Source organism: Lytechinus variegatus, chromosome 7, assembly GCF_018143015.1.
Source record: "Lytechinus variegatus isolate NC3 chromosome 7, Lvar_3.0, whole genome shotgun sequence".
In the NCBI taxonomy this organism is placed as follows: domain Eukaryota; kingdom Metazoa; phylum Echinodermata; class Echinoidea; order Temnopleuroida; family Toxopneustidae; genus Lytechinus; species Lytechinus variegatus.
The window spans coordinates 36,962,244-36,975,060 of NC_054746.1; the positions used below are offsets into that span (position 1 = coordinate 36,962,244).

Sequence of the window (12,817 nt, forward strand, 5' to 3'; positions counted from 1 at the left end):
TTCATTTCAGGTGACCAGACACAGTGACCTTTAACCATATATTGTCCATACATTACAGAATGTCAATCAACTCATCGGCTGTATCAAGATCCTCTCCTCAAGGTATATGACGTGGATATAAAGCATGGGATCAAGATTTGGGTTAAAATACATTCATGAATAAAGAAATTCAGTGCCTCATGTTTTTCCTAATTCAATTAAGACAAGATATCTCTTCTGTATTCCGGATATCAAAACTCTGGTCAAAACAATTCTAAGAAGAGACATCTGTGAATTCAATTTGTACTTCATGACGTAAAAAGATGGTTTTGCTACCTGTCTGTATTCAAGGTATCATTCGATGGGGGACAATGATGCATATCAATCAAACATATTAAATACCAGAGCAAAAACTATTCCTTGAACCAAATTTAAAAGGATACTAACCTTTGATAAAGACAGGTTTCTCTGACTCAAATTTATATTTGTATTTGAGCATTTATTTTTGTTTTGGGGCATATGACCAAATTTCCTTTATTCTATTTGAAAAATAACAATAAATTTCAGTCACAGTAATTGCCATTGCACATGAAGCTTGATATTTCATGTATCTTCTAAAATACCTCCATCATAATATCTTGAAAATGTTTTGAGACTGCTTATTTTACTGGTTATTTTATATTAATTCCTCATAATGAATATATTCTACTTTTACTGCAAAAAGAAATTGCTATCAGAGTAGATATTAAGTTTCTGCATAGAATTACAAATATCCTAAACAACTGTAATATAATGAATCAAAATAAAAAAAAAATGGGAAAATAATAAATCCCTAAATTCATATTCTACCTCAATCAATGAGAAATTCACACATTATAACTTAATATTAATAAATATTCTACATTTTGACCCCTCTTATGATATTCATTTATCCACTTTTGTCTCCATAAATGCTTAACATCTTTTGTTATTGATTGATCAATAAATCTGGATGCTATTCACTTAATAACTCAAGTCAAGACTAGTGATTGCATGCTCTAACATTTTATTGCGCAATGTTACAAGTTAAGCTTGAATTCTATGTTTGTTACATCACACTTATGAGTCTGCAAATCCTGACCCTAATAGGGAACAAACTGTTATCAATTACATGGCCGCTACTTTCGGAAAACATTTGAATTTGAAATAAATTTCAAAAGTATGCCAGAAAACATTCATCTAATAGTGCAACCTGACCATTGGCCAAAAATATCTAAAAACAATGGAAACCTTGTGATGATAATGCAGGTTTCCATTTATTTTAATGATTTAAGGAAGATGAAACCAACTTGTTTCTTGTGACCGGGATCAATGAACTTAACGGGCAACAGTAGGAAACTATGACAAAGACTGAGTTGTGTTTATCGCTAAACATATGTTCCAAGGGTGGGATGCACTTCAAAGAGTATTGCAAGAAACTCATTTGCAGTCGATCACAAATTTCAATGACAAAGTTACAATTGATTATAAACTTCAATGCAAATTTCAATTACAACTGATACAATAGTTCTAAATATACACTCTAAACAAAATCAGTCAAAAATTACTACCTACATGTAGTTAATAGGGTCAGCTGGGCGCAACTGTTATTCTAGTCATATTTGACTATTTTCTAGTCATGCTTTACTAGAACAGAGTTATTTCTAACTAGAATATACATGTATGTCAGAAATGTGACTATCAGCGATTGCCATATCAGTTGAACCCAGCTGACTACTGTTCTAGTCAATTTGACTGATTTGGTTTAAGAGTGTAGGAAATCCATTTATACTTCCTGTTGCATGATGCTGAATTACAATCAATTTCAAATTTGTGATTAATTGAAAGGCTCATTGTTTTGGAAACCTCGAACTAACTTGCAATCAATTTTTATTTTTTACAACATCCCTCAAGATTTTGTAAGAGGAGAGAAGCTTTACCAATTACAAAAGACATCAATTTACCAAAGTAGGCTTCATGATCAAATTTCATTTTAAAGAACCATTCATTGAACAAATAATAAGTTATCATTAGGTTAGACCTCAGAATTCCTTGATTCCAAAACACAGCAAGGTCCAAATCATCTTCTATTCTAAAGTTCTGATTTAATGTACTTACTGGTATTTTAAGTTCAAGGTAAAAGATTTTAAGGCATCTATAAAGTACATATTTGTAATGAATAACATTCAGGCATTTGATGAATGGACAAGCTACAGAGTGATATTAAAAACAGACAAAGAACAAAATTATGGAAGTATACTGATATTCAAAATTGTCATAAGAGCAAAACCTCTGTCAAGACTGGCCCTAGTGTGCAGCCCACATTGTACCCCTGGATACTGACACCACAGCATCAAAGGTCAAAGCCCCAACAAGCTTTGTCCTTCATTCATATCTCATCCCTCATTCTACTCTCCTCATTAGAACCACAGCTAGACAATGAGCATTATAAAGATGGAAGTTATTAATGAATACTGGATGAGTACAGTGACTTGTGCTTTCTCAACATGGGATGCATTCCTACCAAGTACGTTTACTTCTCTCAAAGTCAAAGCGCTCCAGGCCACCCAAAAGACTTCAGAAGGCATCCGCAGAATAGCAAGGTCATTTCTATCAGAGGGTCTTAAAATAGCAAAGGGCTAGAGGTATATATCAATTATGTGTATTTTTTCAGACTGAGTAAACTTCATCAAAGACATATGTAGCTGAAAAAATGTTCAGAAAACGGAAATAAATCTAATGATTTTTAACAAGTATCAAGTCCTTCACATAAGAGGACAAACTTCTTTGAGTTTGTAATTTAATTACAAAGATCCAGAATTCCCTTAAAGGTCAAGTCCACCCCAGGAAAATGATGATTTGAATAGATATAGAAAAAGCAAACAAGCATAATGGTGAAAAATTTAGTTAAATTCGGATGTAATAAAAGTTATGATTAAAGTTTTGCTTATTTTCACAAAACAGTTATATGCACACTCAGTGATATGAATATGAGAGAGTTGATGATGTCTCTCACTTTTGTTTTTCATTGTTTGAATTGTACAATATTTCAATTTTTACAAATTTGACAGTAACAACCAACCTCAATGAAGCATAAAATAATAAAACAATGGCAATTCCACATATTCAGAGAGGGTTTGAAACATTTTTTTCCCATGACAAAGAGAAAATCAAAATATGTATTATTTCATATAATGAAATACAAAAAAAATATTGAGTGGATGATGTCATCGGTCTCCTTATTTGCATACCAACCAGGATGTGCATATTACTATTTTGTGAAATTAAGCAAAAATTTAAAATGTCATAACTTTCTTAATTTAAATCTGATTTTTATGAAATTTTCAGTGCCATGCTTGTTGGATTTTCTTGTTTTATTCGAATCAATTCTTTGTTGGAGTGGACTTGTCCTTTAAAATACCAAATATCAAGTTTGTTTTTGCTTCAAATTTTTAATCAAAATTGTTATTTAAATTGTGTTTATTGTGTACTAGATCTTTATGTATAAAATTCATAAAGTGCTTAATACAAAGATTAAAAATTTGACATTCATGCTATTCCACAAACTTTAATATAAAGATTTTAAGGAGCCAAATTGATTTTCTAAAATGATATTTTTTGACAATTGCCCTAAAAAGCCCTATTTTTGTGAAGTACATTATATATAAGAATAGTACTAAACATTTTTTCACTATACATATGCCCTTTAAAATGTGTTAAGTGGCTCTCTGTACATACTACAATTTTGCTCTCTTATTAGACCTCCTAAAACGAACTTGACCCTATGTTTCAGAAAGTCAATTGAGTTGATATGAATGAATCCTCACAGGGGTGATATATCTTTGAGTGGTGGTACACTTAGACATTCTATTACACACAAGAGAATCTCAAATTTGTCCATTGTATAGCTGACATTTATAATCTCTAAAAATATTTTGCTTGATGAAAACACATGTATGTTTAGGCAAGTATCTGAGCAAGTTACTTTTGATAAGTTAAGCAAAATTTGGTAAACTGAAACAGTGGAATACTACACTGATTAGGCTGCATAAAGTGGATATCCACATGATCAACTATCTTAATAATATGTAGAATTCAATTCAAGTCATTCAATTCAAGTCATCAATGGATACAGAAAAGCAAATACCATAGCCACTACATGCCAGATTTGTTGAGACGCAAAAAAAACTTTGCGCAATTAATTTACAAGAAATATTACAATATCCTAATTGATGAATGTGAAATTTCACAATTTTGTTTCTATTCAATGCTGTACTGCATACTGAATCATGTATTTGTTTGTTATTGTCTTATGAATTTATCTTATATCTATTTAGTAATATTTCTTTTTGTTCATTTCCCCTTATTTAATATGTCTCTTGCCATGTTAATACTTCACCCTTTGTTTGCAAAATCTATGATGTATATCATGAGCCTGTGTTATTTATATAGATAGTATTGTTGGAGTAAGTCATGACTAGTTGGCTACTAATGTCTAGGTACTAGTCATCTCAAAACTGTGATTATACAATCAGAATAAGAGGGACATTCTTCCATGCTTTCTTAGGCCTCTCATCATTCATCATAAACCTTTTGATGTGTTATGAAAACATTGATTCTGTGTATTGGACTACATGTATTTAAGAATCTTCCATGTAGATGTATTAGGTTTGTCATATTTAATATTTTGTGAATGAATAAACCAAATAAATTTGACACTTGAAACTATCTTAACTATACATTAAATACTTAAGAAAATTGAAAATAAAGCAATCTTGATTTTTTTTTAAACTAAAATATGTGTGAATTTTATCATGCAAAACTGTATACAGTGCGTATCAAAAAAAATTTTACACTTTGATAAAGCTCTGGGAATTAAAAAATATACAACATGTGGGTAATTTTTTCACATATAATCTTGGGTTTGGGTCTCATCTATCCAATGAAAGTAAACGTTTTGACAGAATGTTACAATTGAGTGAGCACCGTCCATTTTGCGCAGAAATGCTAATGCTCCTTTTCACGCAGTGTCAAGGGGAAAGGGTGAAATCAAACTTACCCTGCAATATATTTTTCCTACATTTCCCTTGCACTTTTAGTCAATTAAGATAAAACAGATACATTCAGGCATTTTTAATCAAATTTGTCACCCAAATTGAAATTTCAACTCTTAGTGAGCACAACTTTTACCCTTTTTGTGCCAGCCGGATCTGAGGACATAACTAAATCTGAACAAAAGTTTAACAGACACATCCAGCACTTTTTCACTAAGTTTTTATTACTTAAAGTGGGTTGACATTTAATTTTTTATTTAATACTTGTTTCTCTACACTTTTCCCAAGCTCGACAATAATTAACAAAATGAAAATCAAGCCTAATTCATTTTATGTAAATCACAGCTCAGTGTAAATCAATTATCGTCTTGATGGCCTTGGTGTGTGGGGGAGTGGGGCGGGGCGCAATGCACTCCTTGAAGTGTATTAGGCAAGGAAACAAGTTAAAAGAGGTCAAAGATATCTTCAAATCAATTTTACTTGCTAAATTCTACGTGTTCTTCATGATAAAGGTTTACTTTTATTTGCATAGCTATTTCAAAGTTCTGCGCAAATCATTTTTCACTAACTTTTCAAAAGTAAGTGGTGCTCAATCAAGTAGAATTTTTTTTCGATAGTTATACCGTCATTTGCTTAAATGGATCTGTACCAATGTTAAAATGTGGAAAAATCTTCAGGATATTACAAATGTACGATTTTACATGATTTTTTCAAAGTGTAAACTTTTTTTTATACGAACTGCATATAATTTCATTGGCTTGATTTTCCTCTACCAATACTAAATATAAATATCGGGTAGAATATAACACATCTTTCCCATATTCTCTTTCTCAATTTTTGCATAATTCTTTTTGGAATATCAATTAATGGGAAAAAATATCACACTCATTTATTAATTCTAATTTTCAAATAATAAAAGCAGCTCTTTTTAAATAAACAAGTGGTGCATCCAGAAACAAAAGCACTAATGTATCTCACAGGGAGTCATTAGGGCACTTTACCTGCTTTCTCTCATGTAAATCTGGACAACATTGGCAATTCCTATACTGTCTGGATAGAGATTGGGTGAGCAATAGATGTATGAGAGAAAGAGAGAGGGAGGGGGGTTTGCGTGTCTGATGGTTACTACCGGAGCTGGGTCATAGAGTACAGGGCCTGATGGGGTCGTACAACCAGTAATATAATACATATGGCAGTGAAGAGCAGCATGCTGTGGCTGCCGCGTGTCCACAGCAATTTCCTTACTAATTCTAAGATGCCATGCCCAGTACAGCCAACTCTATTAGTCATACAGGTTCTATTCCCCTTTCTTTCAGTTTTACAGACTTTTGGGCGGGGAAAAGGTAGCAAGCACGGGTCCTCTGTTTGATGCAGGTGGAGGAAGTGTACAATAGAAAGTGCTTTTAATGATGAATGAATGAGAAAGGATGGGTTAAGTAGTGAATGACTAAAGGAGGTTTATACTATTGTGTGGGAACAGCTGAAAATGCATCACAATGGCTCTAATTGATCACAAGGGGGCACTCTTCTACATTTTCTTGGATCCAAAACTTTGAATCTTATTTGTTCTGGTTTTGCAATTAGACAATACACATGAAATTGAAAATTATTTTAAAAAATGCTCTTCACAGTAGGAAATCCTCACATTGTAATTTTGAATATACATGTATGTATTATCCATACTCATTTTACTAAATATTTAGTGAGTTATGTTTATTATCCAGTTGGTGTAACTTAATCACTATGAAAATATATTACTACGTTATATTTTGCATCTTCACATACATTTACTCACTACTCATAAATGTTTGTAATCAATCACTAAATTTATAAGACAAATCAAGATCATTTATTGTATACAGGTTTTGTTCAAACCCTCACCAGCAGCCAATCAGAATGGATCTCACTTGTTTGCCTACACAATCTATTGCAAATCTTTTTGTTTGATATCAGGCCCCAGGTTTTGATCAATATACTATTTAGCTTTTTGTACCAAGTTGAAGGTGTATTGCTTTATATTTACCACAAGATGATAATAAAGTTTACACGTCTACAAGAATAGGAAAAAAAGTATTTTATTTCAATTACTGTACATGTGTTATGAAATATGGACTTGGAAACAAGATTCAAACTGTGAAACCAATACAAGAAATTAAGGAAAGAATTCCTAACCAGGGTGGTGTTTCATAAAGCTGTTCGTAAAGTTACACACGACTGAAACCGGTTTTTTGGTGCTAAATCAGTTACATAGGGATATCATTTAGCATAAGAAAGGATCACCAGTCTTGCGTAAAGTCATTCATAACTTACAAATAGCTTTATGAAACAGGCCCCAGGGGCCTGATCATCAAAGTGTTTTCTCATTTGATTACTGTATTTGAGAAAATTAAAATAGAGCAAAATAACAAGAAATATTCATCTGTGAAGAATAAGGAAGACAATATCAATTATTTTTATGCCCATCCTGATTATAAGAGGTCATAATTGAATTCATGTGTCACTACAGCTAGAAGAGCCATACAACGGTCAACTTTCTGTTAACTTGCCATTAATTGAGTTCTCAAAACAGGGGAAAGGGAATAGGAAAGGAGCTACAAGCAGGTCTAATTGGCCTAATTCTCTTTGCATACTGCCATCTTTCTTGGCCCTTGTATCTCCGCAGAATGAGCTCACAAGGGTGGCTATCTAGTCCATGTAGCCTCTGGCCTTATGACGGGCTGAAGGAAATGACCATATTACTACACATAACCACAGATGGCTATTCATCAGTACAAATGTTGCTTTTTTTTGTTTTACAGGATTTCAACAGTTTAGGAAAATGTTCCTGAAAATTGGTGTAGAGTTATTGTTACTACAAAAAAAATAATTCTAGCTATTTATTCAATTAAAAAACTGATAAAAGATGACATTTTAGTTAGTTTATGTATAGACTAAAGGAGTGTATGCAGGAGTTGTCTAAAAAATCTGGATAAAATACCAAGATTACCTATTCCCCATTTAAAATTGTCTATAAAGCTAGTAGCAACTTGTACAAATTCTCAAATGCTTTTTTTTTTTACAAACCTGTTTCTCTGATCTATCTATGATCTGAACATTAAGAACATTGATGAACGTCATTGTTACAGAGCTTTCTCATACCTTGTTGGAACACACCCTAATAGTAAATCAAATGCTGTTGCTTTTATTCGCTGCATAGTGACCTCATGTGCTCTACCAGGTAATCAATCTATTGAGTTTAAAATGAGTAAAGTTTTGAGGTCATCTGTGGGACATAGCTTGAGGTCAATGTATGAGTCATAATGAAATAATTCCCTAAATGATTGTATTTTGAAAGCTACATTATCAGCTCTATCACCTCCACATTTGTTTTTAGAATTGAGCCATGGTCACAGTGATGAGTAAGTTTCAACATGACACGGTCAAACGAGTTGAACATTAAAAGACTGACCACCTGAAAATATTTTTTAATTTTTTTAAATTATGAGTTTTCAACGCACACTGAGAGTGAAAAGTAAAGGAGATGATTATTTTAATTGCACAGTAATCTACACAATAGAAATTGTCTACAATATAAGGGCCCCTCTCACAAGCCATGCTTATATGGGGTCCCGAACCTATCATGTATTCTCATTTTTTGTTAAACTGTGTAATCTGTCTCTTCTTTTTGATAGGTTGAAATAAACTTGAATATTACAGTAATAAATACTAAAAAAAAGGAAATGAAACATCAATACAAAAACACAAACAAATTCTTTGAAGCAGATATGATACTCTCTTTTTTCTTCTGCATGTTTTGGGAATCAATAAATCATTTGCCTACATGTACATGTAAATATAATGGGCTTATTCCAAACAGCACACTTCAAAAGCAAAGATGCAAAAATCAAATTCATTCCGCATGTCATCACAGGTGAATTGATCTGAGGTTTTGCTCAATTTCACACATTTAGAAATTGAGGAATGAAATCATCAAATATGATTAAATATATATGTCTAGATAAATGGCACAACAAAACCTGAGGTGCTTGGTTTTATATTACATCAATTTAGAACTGATTCAATTTCCTATGAATCAAGTCTCTACTAGGACTACTCATGGACTCAAGACCAGCAATACTCTTTGTTGCAATGGCGATCAGAATTAGTTTTGAAGGAACTTACCATTTTATGTAGGAAATTTGAATAAGTTCATCCTCATTTATCAATCATTTTGAATTCCTTGATAAATTAAACAGGAGGTGTTTATTGATCCTATTTGATTCTTCAATGTTTCTAAGATTATTTGTGACATACAACGGCCCCATTACACAAAACGTAAATGTATGTATTCATTGTAATTTTATTATCAATGTAAATTTCATGGACATATTAAGAAAGTTGATTGTTAAATGATGTTCCCTAGGTATCAGGAGCTATGTTCATATGTCGGTCACATTTTCCCGTAGGGCGAGTCGAAAAAAAAAAAACGTTTTATGTAATTTTTTCAAACCAGCCATATATCGCCGGTAGAAAAATTTTAAAATGGCTGTTTTTGACTCGCCGAAGGGGAAATGTGACTGAGACATTACACACAGTTCAACATGTCTCGACAGACTGACAAATACTAGTTTGGATTACCATTATCTTGAAGTGTGCATGGTTGAAATTAATCAATTGAGAATAATTTGCAGTGAAAATGTATCATCACAATGCTTTTGAGTAAGGATTTTGCATGATCAAGAGAATTATGTATATTTTTTACTCTTAAACCTAAATTAAAAAATGATATCCATTACCCCCCCCCTCCCCAGTAACACTGAGCCATTGCGAGGCCTCCACAAAGTAAATAGTGCCTGTGCTTTGGGGAAAAATGTATTGTTCATATATTTCAGTCTATGGTGAAGATTTCAAGCATAATGGACCATGGTTGTGATGGATCTTGTTAATACACGCAACATGAAAAGCTTCAGTGTTAAAAACGACACCAGTCAGCGTTATGAGAGGACTGCATGCAAAGGTATACAAACATACCATGGAGTTTCAATATAACACCTGTAGTGTCTATGTAACTAGGTGTTAAACTAACTCCATGAATTTCACTCTGGTGTTTAATGCTAGATGCAGTACTCACACAACACCTACATGTGTAATATTTACACCACTGTATTTTTCAGTGTATAATCTCACCTTGTGTCCTGTAAGCCTGCGTATGCTCTTTCCACTGCGAATATCCCATACTCGAATAGTTCGATCCATAGAGCCTGTGATCAGTCTCCTTATATCAAACTTCACACAACAAATGGTGTCAACATGACCCTGGAAAAACAACAAAATATTCAATATTAATTTCACTTCTGAAACCAGTTTATCACATTTTAGAATGACAAATATTAATACATAAAGAATATACTTCATTTCTTATCTAATTTTTCACCACTTATGATATAAATACCTATTTCTAGATCAAAATTAACATATCTATCATAATGATACATACTCACTGAAAAAATGTAAAAAGAATGATTTAAAAAGAATAACCTTTACATAAATTAAACAAGCAGTGAAAAGAACCCCACTTCAAACTAATATGTAGTGTTTTGAAAAGATCCATATTTAACTACACATCCATATATACCCTGTCTTTTCATCAGTTCTTGCTAAGTTTGTGTTTCAAATTTTTAGGAATGCTTACTCCACATAACCAGTTATACTCAACCTGAAGTGATGATGATATTGAATGTCAAACATTTACAAATTAATAAGGTGATAGACTCCCTTCACATAATTTTATCCACGGAAAATATTTTTCCTCCATGGCATTTATCTGACGTAAAAATACCATTATTCCTATTTACCTCAATGTAGAGTTTGAAATAATCGTAAAATCTCTTCAACTCAACAAAGTACCATGCCTATATCATAAGTTGGTAAGATGTAAAGTAAATACCTATACTTCAAATCAATATGGTGAATCCTTTAAAATTATGTTAATAAAAGCAAGCTTATCATAAATGGATTCCAATGATTTATTGCCCACAGCCTGGTAAAGGAAATTGGACCTGGATTGCTAAATTCCCAAACCAACAGTTCTATTGGGGATATGGTACATAGAGGGGTGGTTTCAAGTTCACCAGAAGTTGTACAAAAAAAGATACTTCTAGAGTAGTCCAATTAGGAAATAATCCTCCTCATCATATTCCTACTGCAACTACTTCTACTACTAAGTGTTTGCTAAAAATGCTTGAGTGGAGGGTGGATATAATGAAAAAAAGAATTATTGCATTTCTCTACTCAATAATCTCCATATTGTTGCATTTTCATATAGCTTTGGTTAAGGTTATTTCGTTGGCTTCCCGCAAGAAGGGACTTAGCGCACATGTGCGCAAAATGTACATTTTCAAGAAAATGCAAATTATGTTTTGACCTTATTTTTGTGCTTTTAGGAGCTAGTGAATTATTTTCTGTCCTAATTCTCAAACTTTCTGACAAAGCAAGATTTTTCTTTATTGATGTTTTGTGATTTTATGTAAACACTCTAAACACTTTCTAATCTTAAGAATCAATCAGGGATATGCTGTACTTTCTTTTTCCGGGAACAAAAAATATGCAATCTACTAATCAAGTTCCTGGAAAAAAAGACACTATTAAATGCGAATTGGTCTGTGTGGAAGCATGTTGAATGAAGAAGTGTCTTTTTTTCAGGAACGAAATGCGCGATCCAGTTCCCAGAAAAAGGATGCATCTAAGTGCATGTTTTTGCTTATTATGTCATATTTAGGTTCGAGAATGGTACCAGAAGAAAATTCATATGCTTTTTTCATTTCAGCAATTAAAAAAAAAGATTTTTTTAAAAAGGAAATGTTGGTAAGTCCCTTCTTGTGGGAAACTGAAGATTTGTTGTATGCAATTTTTTTAATCCACCTTTTCTATCTTTTTCTTATTTGTTTTGGTGTGAAATATGTAATATTGTTGTTTGTATTATGTAAAAATTTATTTTGTGGTTTATCAAAATATTTTACAGAGATGATGGAAATTGCATAAACTTGTATATCAATATATTACCATAAGAAAGGATAATATCAAAATTTGATAGATATATGTAGGCCTTCATCAGCATGAAAATTCAATTAATAATCTCCTTTGGTTTCCATAATGTAAACTAACAAGAAACTTCTATCATTTTTTTGTTCAAAGGATCAATTTGAGAAGAAATCTAGTGGAAGTTTATCTGAAACTTCTATTCAATATCACCTTGTCAATACTTTAATGATATTGTAACAGATTTGTTGATTGAGGGATGGTAATAAATCTGGGTGGAAAGTGTTTTCAAGGTTCAAAGTTGTGCCAATAAATGGCAGGAGCAATGTTTCTAAAACCCGTCAAACAAGGAACATGCTCTATCACTGTGGGTGATCTCACCTTTTTTGGCAGGTAATGGCAAAATTCCATTTGGCTTTTTCTTTCCAAAAGAGATCAGAGTTGGGATAAATACCATTAGAATTGCTCATATTTACGAGAGAACTCAGGTAAATATCTTCATTTGATTGAACCTTCACCAGTTATAGCAATGTCATGAAGATTTGTTATCTTGTTTGCTTCATAGTTTTGCATTCCATGTTTGGACATCCTGGATTCTTCCCAAGGAGGTGAATGGCAAGACAGGTCACTAGAGCAACATTTTGCTACCAATATTGAATGAATTGCAGATGCATAGAGTATTCATCAGAGCTTTCCTAATATAGATAAGATCTTAACCTTTATTTTTTTTCAAACTATTTCATTTTATT

General features: G+C 32.4%; 1 protein-coding gene across 4 annotated transcripts in view; it reads right to left on the minus strand.

Annotated features, from left to right (window-relative positions):
• The window catches only part of LOC121419173, a 78,658-nt gene that overhangs the window by 28,911 nt on the left and 36,930 nt on the right, over positions 1-12,817 (minus strand). For all 4 annotated transcript variants that reach the window (XM_041613516.1, XM_041613515.1, XM_041613514.1 and 1 more), the window contains one exon: positions 10,218-10,346. In XM_041613516.1, coding sequence (XP_041469450.1) covers positions 10,218-10,346 — 129 coding nt within the window. The remainder of the gene's footprint in view (positions 1-10,217; positions 10,347-12,817) is intronic.